The sequence below is a fragment of the Anguilla anguilla genome, chromosome 2, assembly GCF_013347855.1.
Source record: "Anguilla anguilla isolate fAngAng1 chromosome 2, fAngAng1.pri, whole genome shotgun sequence".
Classification (NCBI taxonomy): Eukaryota; Metazoa; Chordata; class Actinopteri; order Anguilliformes; family Anguillidae; genus Anguilla; species Anguilla anguilla.
The window spans coordinates 59,906,072-59,926,158 of record NC_049202.1 but is presented as its reverse complement, the minus strand read 5'-3'; the positions used below and the strand labels follow the sequence as shown (position 1 = coordinate 59,926,158).

The window sequence follows — 20,087 nt, the reverse complement described above, 5'->3', positions numbered from 1 at the left end:
AGATGCTGGCGTGGTTTGCTCAGGTAGGAAATCTTCAGTTTGTTTTTTAATTGCCTCAAATGGACTGTTACAAAGATGAACATGAGAACATATGCAGTGTTCAGTTTAAGTGCAATTCACATGTCTGTGTTAATGTTCGTAATCATTAATAACTGTGAGCCAGTTTTATAATCAATGTTGAGTGATATCTTTGGCGGGAGGCAGTATTTATAATCCACTTTTGATTTTAGTGCTGGGTAATGTTTGTGACATGCTCTAGAAGTCCACTGAATGTGGGTGGGTATGTGTTACTGTCATTGTGAACAAAATGCAAACAGTGTGAACAATGGACAGTCTTTCGATGTTTCTCTAAGTTTGCACGTTTTAGGACAAGAAATGACAGTGGATTTTGTTCACTGGATCCTTTCTGTCATGAAGACACCGACTTAACCGAAATTCATGTTGTCTTTTCAAAAATGCATAGAAGATGCACCCCCCCAAGCTTGTTTTGCCAACCCACATTACAAAATAAGGAACCATTGTTGTTAAAACATTGGCATCATAAAATAGCATATACAGATATAATTGTGAGTTTTAGCACTTTCAAGTGGTATAATGTGTGACCAGATTGATTAATAATTTCACTGTAAAAAAAAAAAAATACTGAATGGGCAGGTAAGCATTAAGAAAAAAGAACTAAGGTTCTAAAATAACTATAACCGATAATGAAAAAGTAGATCTCTCGATTGTGACAGCAAGCATCTCAGGGTTGTGTGGTCTTGCTATTGATGAGTGAAAAGATAGCTATTTCATAAAAACAAGCAATGTTATAGACCAAAAAACTAAAGAAATAGTGGGAAGAGAATGCAAGCTAGCTGGCAAGCTATATCTAAGCAAAAGATGTTAAAAAAATTTTTACGATGTTGCTACGAACTTCAAGACGTCGAGGCCTTGACACTGATTTTTAACTACCACATTATTGCTTTGTGTTCTGTTGTAGGGAGTAGTTCCATAAATGCAAGTTTGGTGAATACAACACCAGCCCTAATACCTGGTATCAACGTCAGTTCAGAAGCATCAAGCTCAACAAGTTCCAGCGGCAGTATCACAACATCATTTCCCGGATCCAACCTTACCAGTGCTGCCAACAATGTCACATTTCCAGTGACCTCTTTGACCAGTAAGTCTGTATTATGTCTTTAGTAAATTGAATCCCAAGCTGGCCTCTCTGTTCCACCAAAAAAGAAAGAAATAAAGATGTCCAAATTGGAAATATGTTTGTAAAATTGTTTAAAGCTGCGTGAAACAATATTGGAAACATTGGGTAGCATTGCTTTGGTATACAGCTTGTTTAATGTGCGCGAGCTAAAATAGCCAGTATTGTTTCTTGTAACTGGGTATAATTTGGACATCAATACTTTTAAAGGTAGGCCTAGATTTTGCCAGTTTGAATGAATGACTTATAAACAGTGCTTTGTATGTGTGAGTAACTTGTAATTTTTGTATGTTGAAAACTTGTTTTTCATCAGATACACATATATAGCCACAAACACTACATTTTCTGTATTTGAGTAGTTCCGAAAAAGTGGTAGCATGAAGCAATTCCCCCTCTATCACACCAGTTCCATAATAAGAGAATTTCCGTACTTCCGATGCTAAAATGTGCATGTACATTTTTGATGACTTAGGCCATGAAGGGGTCTATATTGTGTATTATAGCATGGCTGGCATGCAGTTTATAATATCAGTGGGCACCTTTAACAAGAAATTGTACCATTGGCAATACGTACGTTATTAAGAAAACACAGGTGATATAGTTGTCTATGGATGATTTCAAAACACACTAACAAAATTTACGGTGTGTCTTTTGAGCCAAAAACTGCACCGTTTCACCCATTTATCACTTATGTAAATGACAACATACAGATGAATATACCCTATGCAAAAGTGATGATACTTAACTAGACTCTTTCTAGGATTTTGTCATCTTATAGAAGTGGAGTGACTGAGAAGTTAGCAAGGTGTAGGCTAACATTAATATTACTAGTTTAGTTTGCGTAACTTGGTAGTCTATGTGAGCGTGTACCATAATGTTGCTATTGTAAAATTCAAGAGAAGTTACGTTAGTATGCTTAAATGAGTAACCAAGCATATAGCTAGCTAATGTTAATTAATAGTTAATATTATAGCTTATCTCCTAACTTTATGTTCTGTATGTCTTATTGCTTAATTATAAAACAGATAGTTCTGGTCCTAGATGCTGATTGGTCAATACAGTGTTCCAGCCATGCTATAATACATAATACAGTAACAGCTATGAGGTGACACAATAATAAGACTATTTTGGTTACACTGACCTATAAAATGCTATTCCAAAAGCAAAATTAGACATGTTATACATTGTTAGAAAGCTTATACTTTCACCTACTGAATAAATGAATTGTTAATCAAGCCAGACTGTACTGAAGATGGTGACACCACCGTAAACAACACGTGTGGTATTACGCACAGCTATTTTTGGAACCTCTGAACCTCTTTAGCAACCGAGTCGGACTCTGCTGCTGCCGCCATAAAAACTGTAAAACTGTAGCGTTGACTGGAGCCGACCAATGACTGGAGCCGAAAACGACTAATGTTATGTAGCAATTACGTAGTGATATTGAAGAAAAACCTTTGTTACAATGAATTGAAGCGTTTTAGAAATCAAAAAGGTAAATTTATGAAAATAAAAAAAAGAAGTGCCGCTTTAAAATATTTAAGTCGATGCATTTTCAGCATCGACGTCATCGATTATGTCGACTAATTGCGGCAGCCCTACAATACAGTAACGGCTATGAAGCGACACACCCGTTCGCGTTATCACAGTGCACCTTTAGGAAGAGACTGGCCAGTGGCATAATGTTATTAGACCAACAACTTTGGATAAGCTACATTTAAGAGAACCCACAATAGAAAAATACGGTGCAAAAAAGCAGGCCAATAATATGAACAGTTTTAACATTGCTTTTAATAAGAAACAAGAAACAGAGTGCTGTACGCCACATTGTGGGATGGCAGGTGTGCTGTCCGGCAAGTTACAGCTTGGCGGGGCATGCCCCATACCTATACAGCACTGCGGCAGTTTTCAGGGTTACCTACAGAAATAACCCCAATGACCACAAACTCGCAACCCTTAAGAAATAGCCAATATTATTTATTCTACCTTGGCCTCATTTTCTACTGATTACCATCAGAAAGTGAATGTTTGCCGTGCAAACCTGCACCTCAATGGCACGTTCAGTGAATTCAATGAATTGTGTGACATTTGTAGGAAAGAAAACACAAAACTCATTGGTCTGTTCATATGATTGTTGTAGCCAGTGACCAGATCAGACTGGTGAATGGAGATGACCCATGCTCTGGCAGAGTGGAGATCTACCATGATGGTCAGTGGGGAACGGTGTGTGATGACATCTGGGACCTAGACAACGCTGAGGTGGTGTGTAGACAGGTGGGCTGTGGCAGAGCTGTGGCTGCTCAAAGCTCTGCCCACTTTGGAGAGGGCAGCGGGCCCATCTGGTTGGATGATGTGAGGTGTTCAGGAAGTGAATCTGCCCTGACACAGTGCCAGCACCTTGGGTTTGGGTCACACAACTGTGGTCACAATGAAGATGCTGGCGTGGTTTGCTCAGGTAGGAAATCTTCAGTTTGTTTTTTAATTGCCTCAAATGGACTGTTACAAAGATGAACATGAGAACATATGCAGTGTTCAGTTTAAGTGCAATTCACATGTCTGTGTTAATGTTCGTAATCATTAATAACTGTGAGCCAGTTTTATAATCAATGTTGAGTGATATCTTTGGCGGGAGGCAGTATTTATAATCCACTTTTGATTTTAGTGCTGGGTAATGTTTGTGACATGCTCTAGAAGTCCACTGAATGTGGGTGGGTATGTGTTACTGTCATTGTGAACAAAATGCAAACAGTGTGAACAATGGACAGTCTTTCGATGTTTCTCTAAGTTTGCACGTTTTAGGACAAAAAATGACAGTGGATTTTGTTCACTGGATCCTTTCTGTCATGAAGACACCGACTTAACCGAAATTCATGTTGTCATTTCAAAAATGCATAGAAGATGCACCCCCCCAAGCTTGTTTTGCCAACCCACATTACAAAATAAGGAACCATTGTTGTTAAAACATTGGCATCATAAAATAGCATATACAGATATAATTGTGAGTTTTAGCACTTTCAAGTGGTATAATGTGTGACCAGATTGATTAATAATTTCACTGTAAAAAAAAAAAAAATACTGAATGGGCAGGTAAGCATTAAGAAAAAAGAACTAAGGTTCTAAAATAACTATAACCGATAATGAAAAAGTAGATCTCTCGATTGTGACAGCAAGCATCTCAGGGTTGTGTGGTCTTGCTATTGATGAGTGAAAAGATAGCTATTTCATAAAAACAAGCAATGTTATAGACCAAAAAACTAAAGAAATAGTGGGAAGAGAATGCAAGCTATCTGGCAAGCTATATCTAAGCAAAAGATGTTAAAAAATTTTTTACGATGTTGCTACGAACTTCAAGACGTCGAGGCCTTGACACTGATTTTTAACTACCACATTATTGCTTTGTGTTCTGTTGTAGGGAGTAGTTCCATAAATGCAAGTTTGGTGAATACAACACCAGCCCTAATACCTGGTATCAACGTCAGTTCAGAAGCATCAAGCTCAACAAGTTCCAGCGGCAGTATCACAACATCATTTCCCGGATCCAACCTTACCAGTGCTGCCAACAATGTCACATTTCCAGTGACCTCTTTGACCAGTAAGTCTGTATTATGTCTTTAGTAAATTGAATCCCAAGATGGCCTCTCTGTTCCACCAAAAAAGAAAGAAATAAAGATGTCCAAATTGGAAATATGTTTGTAAAATTGTTTAAAGCTGCGTGAAACAATATTGGAAACATTGTGTAGCATTGCTTTGGTATACAGCTTGTTTAATGTGCGCGAGCTAAAATAGCCAGTATTGTTTCTTGTAACTGGGTATAATTTGGACATCAATACTTTTAAAGGTAGGCCTAGATTTTGCCAGTTTGAATGAATGACTTATAAACAGTGCTTTGTATGTGTGAGTAACTTGTAATTTTTGTATGTTGAAAACTTGTTTTTCATCAGATACACATATATAGCCACAAACACTACATTTTCTGTATTTGAGTAGTTCCGAAAAAGTGGTAGCATGAAGCAATTCCCCCTCTATCACACCAGTTCCATAATAAGAGAATTTCCGTACTTCCGATGCTAAAATGTGCATGTACATTTTTGATGACTTAGGCCATGAAGGGGTCTATATTGTGTATTATAGCATGGCTGGCATGCAGTTTATAATATCAGTGGGCACCTTTAACAAGAAATTGTACCATTGGCAATACGTACGTTATTAAGAAAACACAGGTGATATAGTTGTCTATGGATGATTTCAAAACACACTAACAAAATTTACGGTGTGTCTTTTGAGCCAAAAACTGCACCGTTTCACCCATTTATCACTTATGTAAATGACAACATACAGATGAATATACCCTATGCAAAAGTGATGATACTTAACTAGACTCTTTCTAGGATTTTGTCATCTTATAGAAGTGGAGTGACTGAGAAGTTAGCAAGGTGTAGGCTAACATTAATATTACTAGTTTAGTTTGCGTAACTTGGTAGTCTATGTGAGCGTGTACCATAATGTTGCTATTGTAAAATTCAAGAGAAGTTACGTTAGTATGCTTAAATGAGTAACCAAGCATATAGCTAGCTAATGTTAATTAATAGTTAATATTATAGCTTATCTCCTAACTTTATGTTCTGTATGTCTTATTGCTTAATTATAAAACAGATAGTTCTGGTCCTAGATGCTGATTGGTCAATACAGTGTTCCAGCCATGCTATAATACATAATACAGTAACAGCTATGAGGTGACACAATAATAAGACTATTTTGGTTACACTGACCTATAAAATGCTATTCCAAAAGCAAAATTAGACATGTTATACATTGTTAGAAAGCTTATACTTTCACCTACTGAATAAATGAATTGTTAATCAAGCCAGACTGTACTGAAGATGGTGACACCACCGTAAACAACACGTGTGGTATTACGCACAGCTATTTTTGGAACCTCTGAACCTCTTTAGCAACCGAGTCGGACTCTGCTGCTGCCGCCATAAAAACTGTAAAACTGTAGCGTTGACTGGAGCCGACCAATGACTGGAGCCGAAAACGACTAATGTTATGTAGCAATTACGTAGTGATATTGAAGAAAAACCTTTGTTACAATGAATTGAAGCGTTTTAGAAATCAAAAAGGTAAATTTATGAAAATAAAAAAAAGAAGTGTCGCTTTAAAATATTTAAGTCGATGCATTTTCAGCATCGACGTCATCGATTATGTCGACTAATTGCGGCAGCCCTACAATACAGTAACGGCTATGAAGCGACACACCCGTTCGCGTTATCACAGTGCACCTTTAGGAAGAGACTGGCCAGTGGCATAATGTTATTAGACCAACAACTTTGGATAAGCTACATTTAAGAGAACCCACAATAGAAAAATACGGTGCAAAAAAGCAGGCCAATAATATGAACAGTTTTAACATTGCTTTTAATAAGAAACAAGAAACAGAGTGCTGTACGCCACATTGTGGGATGGCAGGTGAGCTGTCCGGCAAGTTACAGCTTGGCGGGGCATGCCCCATACCTATACAGCACTGCGGCAGTTTTCAGGGTTACCTACAGAAATAACCCCAATGACCACAAACTCGCAACCCTTAAGAAATAGCCAATATTATTTATTCTACCTTGGCCTCATTTTCTACTGATTACCATCAGAAAGTGAATGTTTGCCGTGCAAACCTGCACCTCAATGGCACGTTTAGTGAATTCAATGAATTGTGTGACATTCGTAGGAAAGAAAACACAAAACTCATTGGTCTGTTCATATGATTGTTGTAGCCAGTGACCAGATCAGACTGGTGAATGGAGATGACCCATGCTCTGGCAGAGTGGAGATCTACCATGATGGTCAGTGGGGAACGGTGTGTGATGACATCTGGGACCTAGACAACGCTGAGGTGGTGTGTAGACAGGTGGGCTGTGGCAGAGCTGTGGCTGCTCAAAGCTCTGCCCACTTTAGAGAGGGCAGCGGGCCCATCTGGTTGGATGATGTGAGGTGTTCAGGAAGTGAATCTGCCCTGACACAGTGCCAGCACCTTGGGTTTGGGTCACACAACTGTGGTCACAATGAAGATGCTGGCGTGGTTTGCTCAGGTAGGAAATCTTCAGTTTGTTTTTTAATTGCCTCAAATGGACTGTTACAAAGATGAACATGAGAACATATGCAGTGTTCAGTTTAAGTGCAATTCACATGTCTGTGTTAATGTTCGTAATCATTAATAACTGTGAGCCAGTTTTATAATCAATGTTGAGTGATATCTTTGGCGGGAGGCAGTATTTATAATCCACTTTTGATTTTAGTGCTGGGTAATGTTTGTGACATGCTCTAGAAGTCCACTGAATGTGGGTGGGTATGTGTTACTGTCATTGTGAACAAAATGCAAACAGTGTGAACAATGGACAGTCTTTCGATGTTTCTCTAAGTTTGCACGTTTTAGGACAAAAAATGACAGTGGATTTTGTTCACTGGATCCTTTCTGTCATGAAGACACCGACTTAACCGAAATTCATGTTGTCATTTCAAAAATGCATAGAAGATGCACCCCCCCAAGCTTGTTTTGCCAACCCACATTACAAAATAAGGAACCATTGTTGTTAAAACATTGGCATCATAAAATAGCATATACAGATATAATTGTGAGTTTTAGCACTTTCAAGTGGTATAATGTGTGACCAGATTGATTAATAATTTCACTGTAAAAAAAAAAAAAATACTGAATGGGCAGGTAAGCATTAAGAAAAAAGAACTAAGGTTCTAAAATAACTATAACCGATAATGAAAAAGTAGATCTCTCGATTGTGACAGCAAGCATCTCAGGGTTGTGTGGTCTTGCTATTGATGAGTGAAAAGATAGCTATTTCATAAAAACAAGCAATGTTATAGACCAAAAAACTAAAGAAATAGTGGGAAGAGAATGCAAGCTAGCTGGCAAGCTATATCTAAGCAAAAGATGTTAAAAAATTTTTTACGATGTTGCTACGAACTTCAAGACGTCGAGGCCTTGACACTGATTTTTAACTACCACATTATTGCTTTGTGTTCTGTTGTAGGGAGTAGTTCCATAAATGCAAGTTTGGTGAATACAACACCAGCCCTAATACCTGGTATCAACGTCAGTTCAGAAGCATCAAGCTCAACAAGTTCCAGCGGCAGTATCACAACATCATTTCCCGGATCCAACCTTACCAGTGCTGCCAACAATGTCACATTTCCAGTGACCTCTTTGACCAGTAAGTCTGTATTATGTCTTTAGTAAATTGAATCCCAAGCTGGCCTCTCTGTTCCACCAAAAAAGAAAGAAATAAAGATGTCCAAATTGGAAATATGTTTGTAAAATTGTTTAAAGCTGCGTGAAACAATATTGGAAACATTGGGTAGCATTGCTTTGGTATACAGCTTGTTTAATGTGCGCGAGCTAAAATAGCCAGTATTGTTTCTTGTAACTGGGTATAATTTGGACATCAATACTTTTAAAGGTAGGCCTAGATTTTGCCAGTTTGAATGAATGACTTATAAACAGTGCTTTGTATGTGTGAGTAACTTGTAATTTTTGTATGTTGAAAACTTGTTTTTCATCAGATACACATATATAGCCACAAACACTACATTTTCTGTATTTGAGTAGTTCCGAAAAAGTGGTAGCATGAAGCAATTCCCCCTCTATCACACCAGTTCCATAATAAGAGAATTTCCGTACTTCCGATGCTAAAATGTGCATGTACATTTTTGATGACTTAGGCCATGAAGGGGTCTATATTGTGTATTATAGCATGGCTGGCATGCAGTTTATAATATCAGTGGGCACCTTTAACAAGAAATTGTACCATTGGCAATACGTACGTTATTAAGAAAACACAGGTGATATAGTTGTCTATGGATGATTTCAAAACACACTAACAAAATTTACGGTGTGTCTTTTGAGCCAAAAACTGCACCTGTTTCACCCATTTATCACTTATGTAAATGACAACATACAGATGAATATACCCTATGCAAAAGTGATGATACTTAACTAGACTCTTTCTAGGATTTTGTCATCTTATAGAAGTGGAGTGACTGAGAAGTTAGCAAGGTGTAGGCTAACATTAATATTACTAGTTTAGTTTGCGTAACTTGGTAGTCTATGTGAGCGTGTACCATAATGTTGCTATTGTAAAATTCAAGAGAAGTTACGTTAGTATGCTTAAATGAGTAACCAAGCATATAGCTAGCTAATGTTAATTAATAGTTAATATTATAGCTTATCTCCTAACTTTATGTTCTGTATGTCTTATTGCTTAATTATAAAACAGATAGTTCTGGTCCTAGATGCTGATTGGTCAATACAGTGTTCCAGCCATGCTATAATACATAATACAGTAACAGCTATGAGGTGACACAATAATAAGACTATTTTGGTTACACTGACCTATAAAATGCTATTCCAAAAGCAAAATTAGACATGTTATACATTGTTAGAAAGCTTATACTTTCACCTACTGAATAAATGAATTGTTAATCAAGCCAGACTGTACTGAAGATGGTGACACCACCGTAAACAACACGTGTGGTATTACGCACAGCTATTTTTGGAACCTCTGAACCTCTTTAGCAACCGAGTCGGACTCTGCTGCTGCCGCCATAAAAACTGTAAAACTGTAGCGTTGACTGGAGCTGACCAATGACTGGAGCCGAAAACGACTAATGTTATGTAGCAATTACGTAGTGATATTGAAGAAAAACCTTTGTTACAATGAATTGAAGCGTTTTAGAAATCAAAAAGGTAAATTTATAAAAATAAAAAAAAGAAGTGTCGCTTTAAAATATTTAAGTCGATGCATTTTCAGCATCGACGTCATCGATTATGTCGACTGATTGCGGCAGCCCTACAATACAGTAACGGCTATGAAGCGACACACCCGTTCGCGTTATCACAGTGCACCTTTAGGAAGAGACTGGCCAGTGGCATAATGTTATTGGACCAACAACTTTGGATAAGCTACATTTAAGAGAACCCACAATAGAAAAATACGGTGCAAAAAAGCAGGCCAATAATATGAACAGTTTTAACATTGCTTTTAATAAGAAACAAGAAACAGAGTGCTGTACGCCACATTGTGGGATGGCAGGTGTGCTGTCCGGCAAGTTACAGCTTGGCGGGGCATGCCCCATACCTATACAGCACTGCGGCAGTTTTCAGGGTTACCTACAGAAATAACCCCAATGACCACAAACTCGCAACCCTTAAGAAATAGCCAATATTATTTATTCTACCTTGGCCTCATTTTCTACTGATTACCATCAGAAAGTGAATGTTTGCCGTGCAAACCTGCACCTCAATGGCACGTTCAGTGAATTCAATGAATTGTGTGACATTCGTAGGAAAGAAAACACAAAACTCATTGGTCTGTTCATATGATTGTTGTAGCCAGTGACCAGATCAGACTGGTGAATGGAGATGACCCATGCTCTGGCAGAGTGGAGATCTACCATGATGGTCAGTGGGGAACGGTGTGTGATGACATCTGGGACCTAGACAACGCTGAGGTGGTGTGTAGACAGGTGGGCTGTGGCAGAGCTGTGGCTGCTCAAAGCTCTGCCCACTTTGGAGAGGGCAGCGGGCCCATCTGGTTGGATGATGTGAGGTGTTCAGGAAGTGAATCTGCCCTGACACAGTGCCAGCACCCTGGGTTTGGGTCACACAACTGTGGTCACAATGAAGATGCTGGCGTGGTTTGCTCAGGTAGGAAATCTTCAGTTTGTTTTTTAATTGCCTCAAATGGACTGTTACAAAGATGAACATGAGAACATATGCAGTGTTCAGTTTGAGTGCAATTCACATGTCTGTGTTAATGTTCGTAATCATTATTAACTGCGAGCCAATTTTATTATCAATGTCGAGTGATCTCTTTTGTGGGAGGCAGCCAATTCAGATGTGTTTGCCTGAGTGTGGTTGAGACTGCCTTCCATCATGCAAAATACTGACTTTACACATAGGAGGTATGGCCAATTAGTATATATTCCAAATATGTATTTTATACGTTTAACATTTAAATTGAACAATTTTATTGATGTTTAAAAGCTACATTTACATTTACATTCATGTTTAACATTTGCATTTACATTTACAGTCAATCTTTATTTTTATGTATAATATATCCTTTTTTAATCATACATTAATGAAAAATGTTACTCTTGAAAAAGCGATTACAATGTTTTGCGCCAATTTCTCTCTAAATGTTTAAAAGAAACATTTCAAAATTGTAGTACTTTTTTTCAGTTTGCCTTGGAAAATGGCACGTTCAGTGAATTCAGTGAATTGTGTGACATTCGTAGGAAAGAAAACACAAAACTCACTGGTCTGTTCATATGATTGTTGTAGCCAGTGACCAGATCAGACTGGTGAATGGTGATGACCCATGCTCTGGCAGAGTGGAGATCTACCATGATGGCCAGTGGGGAACAGTGTGTGATGAATTCTGGGACATGAACAACGCTGAGGTGGTGTGTAGACAGGTGGGCTGTGGCAGAGCTGTGGCTGCTCAAAGCAGTGCCCAATTTGGCCAGGGCAGTGGGCCCATCTGGTTGGATGATGTGAGATGCTCTGGAAACGAATCTGCCCTGACACAGTGCCAGCACCCTGGGTTTGGGTCACACAACTGTAGTCAGCATGAAGATGCTCATGTGGTTTGCTCAGGTAGGAAATCTTCTATGCTTTCATAATGGCCTTAAATTGACTGTTACAAAGATATACAAGAGAAAATATCTATTCCTTTTTGGAAAGAAAATTTCAAAGAACAGTACTCATTTTCAGTTGATGTAACAGCACAGAATTCTTGGCAGAATTTTTAATTGTTTGCATACCTGATACTGAGTGTCTGTCAAACCAAGATTTACATGTAGATGTATGAAACAGAGCACATGACTGTATTATCAAATGATTTATCCATCAGGTCCATCTTGTTTTATGATAAACCTGAATCTTTACTCATTTTAAATGTAGCTTGAACTCACCTTCTCTGGGCAAGATGATTAGAGCTGATATTTTTAAGCCTGTTATTACATCTCTCCCCTTTTCAGATAAATAAATAAATTACAGGGAAAAAAAACCTTTACTTGAGAAAAATATAAGAACCACAGAATTTATTGCTTATGTGAAGGAAGTCTTTATTATTACGCGAGGATGTGAATATTTCCATGAGATTTAAAAAAATGTGTTCCATGTAGCGATCAGACTGGAGAATGGAGATGATGAGTGCTCTGGCAGAGTGGAGATCTACCATGATGGTCAGTGGGGAACGGTGTGTGATGACATCTGGGACCTAGACAACGCTGAGGTGGTGTGTAGACAGTTGGGCTGTGGCAGAGCTGTGGCTGCTCAAAGCTCTGCCCACTTTGGACAGGGCAGCGGGCCCATCTGGTTGGATGATGTGAGGTGTTCAGGAAGTGAATCTGCCCTGACACAGTGCCAGCACCCTGGGTTTGGGTCACACAACTGTGGTCACAATGAAGATGCTGGCGTGGTTTGCTCAGGTAGGAAATCTTCAGTTTGTTTTTTAATTGCCTCAAATGGACTGTTACAAAGATGAACATGAGAACATATGCAGTGTTCAGTTTTAGTGCAATTCACATGTCTGTGTTAATGTTCGTAATCATTAATAACTGTGAGCCAGTTTTATAATCAATGTTGAGTGATATCTTTGGCGGGAGGCAGTATTTATAATCCACTTTTGATTTTAGTGCTGGGTAATGTTTGTGACATGCTCTAGAAGTCCACTGAATGTGGGTGGGTATGTGTTACTGTCATTGTGAACAAAATGCAAACAGTGTGAACAATGGACAGTCTTTCGATGTTTCTCTAAGTTTGCATGTTTTAGGACAAAAAATGACAGTGGATTTTGTTCACTGGATCCTTTCTGTCATGAAGACACCGACTTAACCGAAATTCATGTTGTCATTTCAAAAATGCATAGAAGATGCACCCCCCCAAGCTTGTTTTGCCAACCCACATTACAAAATAAGGAACCATTGTTGTTAAAACATTGGAATCATAAAATAGCATATACAGATATAATTGTGAGTTTTAGCACTTTCAAGTGGTATAATGTGTGACCAGATTGATTAATAATTTCACTGTAAAAAAAAAAAAAATACTGAATGGGCAGGTAAGCATTAAGAAAAAAGAACTAAGGTTCTAAAATAACTATAACCGATAATGAAAAAGTAGATCTCTCGATTGTGACAGCAAGCATCTCAGGGTTGTGTGGTCTTGCTATTGATGAGTGAAAAGATAGCTATTTCATAAAATCAAGCAATGTTATAGACCAAAAAACTAAAGAAATAGTGGGAAGAGAATGCAAGCTAGCTGGCAAGCTATATCTAAGCAAAAGATGTTAAAATTTTTTTTACGATGTTGCTACGAACTTCAAGACGTCGAGGCCTTGACACTGATTTTTAACTACCACATTATTGCTTTGTGTTCTGTTGTAGGGAGTAGTTCCATAAATGCAAGTTTGGTGAATACAACACCAGCCCTAATACCTGGTATCAACGTCAGTTCAGAAGCATCAAGCTCAACAAGTTCCAGCGGCAGTATCACAACATCATTTCCCGGATCCAACCTTACCAGTGCTGCCAACAATGTCACATTTCCAGTGACCTCTTTGACCAGTAAGTCTGTATTATGTCTTTAGTAAATTGAATCCCAAGCTGGCCTCTCTGTTCCACCAAAAAAGAAAGAAATAAAGATGTCCAAATTGGAAATATGTTTGTAAAATTGTTTAAAGTTGCGTGAAACAATATTGGAAACATTGGGTAGCATTGCTTTGGTATACAGCTTGTTTAATGTGCGCGAGCTAAAATAGCCAGTATTGTTTCTTGTAACTGGGTATAATTTGGACATCAATACTTTTAAAGGTAGGCCTAGATTTTGCCAGTTTGAATGAATGACTTATAAACAGTGCTTTGTATGTGTGAGTAACTTGTAATTTTTGTATGTTGAAAACTTGTTTTTCATCAGATACACATATATAGCCACAAACACTACATTTTCTGTATTTGTGTAGTTCCGAAAAAGTGGTAGCATGAAGCAATTCCCCCTCTATCACACCAGTTCCATAATAAGAGAATTTCCGTACTTCCGATGCTAAAATGTGCATGTACATTTTTGATGACTTAGGCCATGAAGGGGTCTATATTGTGTATTATAGCATGGCTGGCATGCAGTTTATAATATCAGTGGGCACCTTTAACGAGAAATTGTACCATTGGCAATACGTACGTTATTAAGAAAACACAGGTGATATAGTTGTCTATGGATGATTTCAAAACACACTAACAAAATTTACGGTGTGTCTTTTGAGCCAAAAACTGCACTGTTTCACCCATTTATCACTTATGTAAATGACAACATACAGATGAATATACCCTATGCAAAAGTGATGATACTTAACTAGACTCTTTCTAGGATTTTGTCATCTTATAGAAGTGGAGTGACTGAGAAGTTAGCAAGGTGTAGGCTAACATTAATATTACTAGTTTAGTTTGCGTAACTTGGTAGTCTATGTGAGCGTGTACCATAATGTTGCTATTGTAAAATTCAAGAGAAGTTATGTTAGTATGCTTAAATGAGTAACCAAGCATATAGCTAGCTAATGTTAATTAATAGTTAATATTATAGCTTATCTCCTAACTTTATGTTCTGTATGTCTTATTGCTTAATTATAAAACAGATAGTTCTGGTCCTAGATGCTGATTGGTCAATACAGTGTTCCAGCCATGCTATAATACATAATACAGTAACAGCTATGAGGTGACACAATAATAAGACTATTTTGGTTACACTGACCTATAAAATGCTATTCCAAAAGCAAAATTAGACATGTTATACATTGTTAGAAAGCTTATACTTTCACCTACTGAATAAATGAATTGTTAATCAAGCCAGACTGTACTGAAGATGGTGACACCACCGTAAACAACACGTGTGGTATTACGCACAGCTATTTTTGGAACCTCTGAACCTCTTTAGCAACCGAGTCGGACTCTGCTGCTGCCGCCATAAAAACTGTAAAACTGTAGCGTTGACTGGAGCTGACCAATGACTGGAGCCGAAAACGACTAATGTTATGTAGCAATTACGTAGTGATATTGAAGAAAAACCTTTGTTACAATGAATTGAAGCGTTTTAGAAATCAAAAAGGTAAATTTATAAAAATAAAAAAAAGAAGTGTCGCTTTAAAATATTTAAGTCGATGCATTTTCAGCATCGACGTCATCGATTATGTCGACTGATTGCGGCAGCCCTACAATACAGTAACGGCTATGAAGCGACACACCCGTTCGCGTTATCACAGTGCACCTTTAGGAAGAGACTGGCCAGTGGCATAATGTTATTGGACCAACAACTTTGGATAAGCTACATTTAAGAGAACCCACAATAGAAAAATACGGTGCAAAAAAGCAGGCCAATAATATGAACAGTTTTAACATTGCTTTTAATAAGAAACAAGAAACAGAGTGCTGTACGCCACATTGTGGGATGGCAGGTGTGCTGTCCGGCAAGTTACAGCTTGGCGGGGCATGCCCCATACCTATACAGCACTGCGGCAGTTTTCAGGGTTACCTACAGAAATAACCCCAATGACCACAAACTCGCAACCCTTAAGAAATAGCCAATATTATTTATTCTACCTTGGCCTCATTTTCTACTGATTACCATCAGAAAGTGAATGTTTGCCGTGCAAACCTGCACCTCAATGGCACGTTCAGTGAATTCAATGAATTGTGTGACATTCGTAGGAAAGAAAACACAAAACTCATTGGTCTGTTCATATGATTGTTGTAGCCAGTGACCAGATCAGACTGGTGAATGGAGATGACCCATGCTCTGGCAGAGTGGAGATCTACCATGATGGTCAGTGGGGAACGGTGTGTGATGACATCTGGGACCTAGACAACGCTGAGGTGGTGTGTAGACAGGTGGGCTGTGGCAGAGCTGTGGCTGCTCAAAGCTCTGCCCACTTTGGAGAGGGCAGCGGGCCCATCTGGTTGGATGATGTGAGGTGTTCAGGAAGTGAATCTGCCCTGACACAGTGCCAGCACCCTGGGTTTGGGTCACACAACTGTGGTCACAATGAAGATGCTGGCGTGGTTTGCTCAGGTAGGAAATCTTCAGTTTGTTTTTTAATTGCCTCAAATGGACTGTTACAAAGATGAACATGAGAACATATGCAGTGTTCAGTTTGAGTGCAATTCACATGTCTGTGTTAATGTTCGTAATCATTATTAACTGCGAGCCAATTTTATTATCAATGTCGAGTGATCTCTTTTGTGGGAGGCAGCCAATTCAGATGTGTTTGCCTGAGTGTGGTTGAGACTGCCTTCCATCATGCAAAATACTGACTTTACACATAGGAGGTATGGCCAATTAGTATATATTCCAAATATGTATTTTATACGTTTAACATTTAAATTGAACAATTTTATTGATGTTTAAAAGCTACATTTACATTTACATTCATGTTTAACATTTGCATTTACATTTACAGTCAATCTTTATTTTTATGTATAATATATCCTTTTTTAATCATACATTAATGAAAAATGTTACTCTTGAAAAAGCGATTACAATGTTTTGCGCCAATTTCTCTCTAAATGTTTAAAAGAAACATTTCAAAATTGTAGTACTTTTTTTCAGTTTGCCTTGGAAAATGGCACGTTCAGTGAATTCAGTGAATTGTGTGACATTCGTAGGAAAGAAAACACAAAACTCACTGGTCTGTTCATATGATTGTTGTAGCCAGTGACCAGATCAGACTGGTGAATGGAGATGACCCATGCTCTGGCAGAGTGGAGATCTACCATGATGGCCAGTGGGGAACAGTGTGTGATGAATTCTGGGACATGAACAACGCTGAGGTGGTGTGTAGACAGGTGGGCTGTGGCAGAGCTGTGGCTGCTCAAAGCAGTGCCCAATTTGGCCAGGGCAGTGGGCCCATCTGGTTGGATGATGTGAGATGCTCTGGAAACGAATCTGCCCTGACACAGTGCCAGCACCCTGGGTTTGGGTCACACAACTGTAGTCAGCATGAAGATGCTCATGTGGTTTGCTCAGGTAGGAAATCTTCTATGCTTTCATAATGGCCTTAAATTGACTGTTACAAAGATATACAAGAGAAAATATCTATTCCTTTTTGGAAAGAAAATTTCAAAGAACAGTACTCATTTTCAGTTGATGTAACAGCACAGAATTCTTGGCAGAATTTTTAATTGTTTGCATACCTGATACTGAGTGTCTGTCAAACCAAGATTTACATGTAGATGTATGAAACAGAGCACATGACTGTATTATCAAATGATTTATCCATCAGGTCCATCTTGTTTTATGATAAACCTGAATCTTTACTCATTTTAAATGTAGCTTGAACTCACCTTCTCTGGGCAAGATGATTAGAGCTGATATTTTTAAGCCTGTTATTACATCTCTCCCCTTTTCAGATAAATAAATAAATTACAGGGAAAAAAAACCTTTACTTGAGAAAAATATAAGAACCACAGAATTTATTGCTTATGTGAAGGAAGTCTTTATTATTACGCGAGGATGTGAATATTTCCATGAGATTTAAAAAAATGTGTTCCATGTAGCGATCAGACTGGAGAATGGAGATGATGAGTGCTCTGGCAGAGTGGAGATCTACCATGATGGTCAGTGGGGAACGGTGTGTGATGACATCTGGGACCTAGACAACGCTGAGGTGGTGTGTAGACAGTTGGGCTGTGGCAGAGCTGTGGCTGCTCAAAGCTCTGCCCACTTTGGACAGGGCAGCGGGCCCATCTGGTTGGATGATGTGAGGTGTTCAGGAAGTGAATCTGCCCTGACACAGTGCCAGCACCCTGGGTTTGGGTCACACAACTGTGGTCACAATGAAGATGCTGGCGTGGTTTGCTCAGGTAGGAAATCTTCAGTTTGTTTTTTAATTGCCTCAAATGGACTGTTACAAAGATGAACATGAGAACATATGCAGTGTTCAGTTTGAGTGCAATTCACATGTCTGTGTTAATGTTCGTAATCATTAATAACTGTGAGCCAGTTTTATAATCAATGTTGAGTGATATCTTTGGCGGGAGGCAGTATTTATAATCCACTTTTGATTTTAGTGCTGGGTAATGTTTGTGACATGCTCTAGAAGTCCACTGAATGTGGGTGGGTATGTGTTACTGTCATTGTGAACAAAATGCAAACAGTGTGAACAATGGACAGTCTTTCGATGTTTCTCTAAGTTTGCATGTTTTAGGACAAAAAATGACAGTGGATTTTGTTCACTGGATCCTTTCTGTCATGAAGACACCGACTTAACCGAAATTCATGTTGTCATTTCAAAAATGCATAGAAGATGCACCCCCCCAAGCTTGTTTTGCCAACCCACATTACAAAATAAGGAACCATTGTTGTTAAAACATTGGAATCATAAAATAGCATATACAGATATAATTGTGAGTTTTAGCACTTTCAAGTGGTATAATGTGTGACCAGATTGATTAATAATTTCACTGTAAAAAAAAAAAAAATACTGAATGGGCAGGTAAGCATTAAGAAAAAAGAACTAAGGTTCTAAAATAACTATAACCGATAATGAAAAAGTAGATCTCTCGATTGTGACAGCAAGCATCTCAGGGTTGTGTGGTCTTGCTATTGATGAGTGAAAAGATAGCTATTTCATAAAAACAAGCAATGTTATAGACCAAAAAACTAAAGAAATAGTGGGAAGAGAATGCAAGCTAGCTGGCAAGCTATATCTAAGCAAAAGATGTTAAAATTTTTTTTACGATGTTGCTACGAACTTCAAGACGTCGAGGCCTTGACACTGATTTTTAACTACCACATTATTGCTTTGTGTTCTGTTGTAGGGAGTAGTTCCATAAATGCAAGTTTGGTGAATACAACACCAGCCCTAATACCTGGTATCAACGTCAGTTCAGAAGCATCAAGCTCAACAAGTTCCAGCGGCAGTATCACAACATCATTTCCCGGATCCAACCTTACCAGTGCTGCCAACAATGTCACATTTCCAGTGACCTCTTTGACCAGTAAGTCTGTATTATGTCTTTAGTAAATTGAATCCCAAGCTGGCCTCTCTGTTCCACCAAAAAAGAAAGAAATAAAGATGTCCAAATTGGAAATATGTTTGTAAAATTGTTTAAAGTTGCGTGAAACAATATTGGAAACATTGGGTAGCATTGCTTTGGTATACAGCTTGTTTAATGTGCGCGAGCTAAAATAGCCAGTATTGTTTCTTGTAACTGGGTATAATTTGGACATCAATACTTTTAAAGGTAGGCCTAGATTTTGCCAGTTTGAATGAATGACTTATAAACAGTGCTTTGTATGTGTGAGTAACTTGTAATTTTTGTATGTTGAAAACTTGTTTTTCATCAGATACACATATATAGCCACAAACACTACATTTTCTGTATTTGTGTAGTTCCGAAAAAGTGGTAGCATGAAGCAATTCCCCCTCTATCACACCAGTTCCATAATAAGAGAATTTCCGTACTTCCGATGCTAAAATGTGCATGTACATTTTTGATGACTTAGGCCATGAAGGGGTCTATATTGTGTATTATAGCATGGCTGGCATGCAGTTTATAATATCAGTGGGCACCTTTAACGAGAAATTGTACCATTGGCAATACGTACGTTATTAAGAAAACACAGGTGATATAGTTGTCTATGGATGATTTCAAAACACACTAACAAAATTTACGGTGTGTCTTTTGAGCCAAAAACTGCACTGTTTCACCCATTTATCACTTATGTAAATGACAACATACAGATGAATATACCCTATGCAAAAGTGATGATACTTAACTAGACTCTTTCTAGGATTTTGTCATCTTATAGAAGTGGAGTGACTGAGAAGTT

General features: G+C 38.3%; 1 protein-coding gene across 1 annotated transcript in view; it reads left to right on the top strand.

Annotated features, from left to right (window-relative positions):
* The first annotated feature begins 3,322 nt into the window (after window positions 1–3,322).
* Window positions 3,323–20,087, top strand: part of LOC118220377 (deleted in malignant brain tumors 1 protein-like) — a 60,374-nt gene continuing 43,609 nt past the window's right edge. Inside the window, exons 1-9 of the mRNA XM_035404244.1 lie at window positions 3,323–3,650; window positions 6,964–7,278; window positions 10,593–10,907; window positions 11,547–11,861; window positions 12,392–12,697; window positions 16,011–16,325; window positions 16,965–17,279; window positions 17,810–18,115; window positions 19,073–19,252. Coding sequence (XP_035260135.1) covers window positions 3,323–3,650; window positions 6,964–7,278; window positions 10,593–10,907; window positions 11,547–11,861; window positions 12,392–12,697; window positions 16,011–16,325; window positions 16,965–17,279; window positions 17,810–18,115; window positions 19,073–19,252 — 2,695 coding nt within the window. The remainder of the gene's footprint in view (window positions 3,651–6,963; window positions 7,279–10,592; window positions 10,908–11,546; window positions 11,862–12,391; window positions 12,698–16,010; window positions 16,326–16,964; window positions 17,280–17,809; window positions 18,116–19,072; window positions 19,253–20,087) is intronic.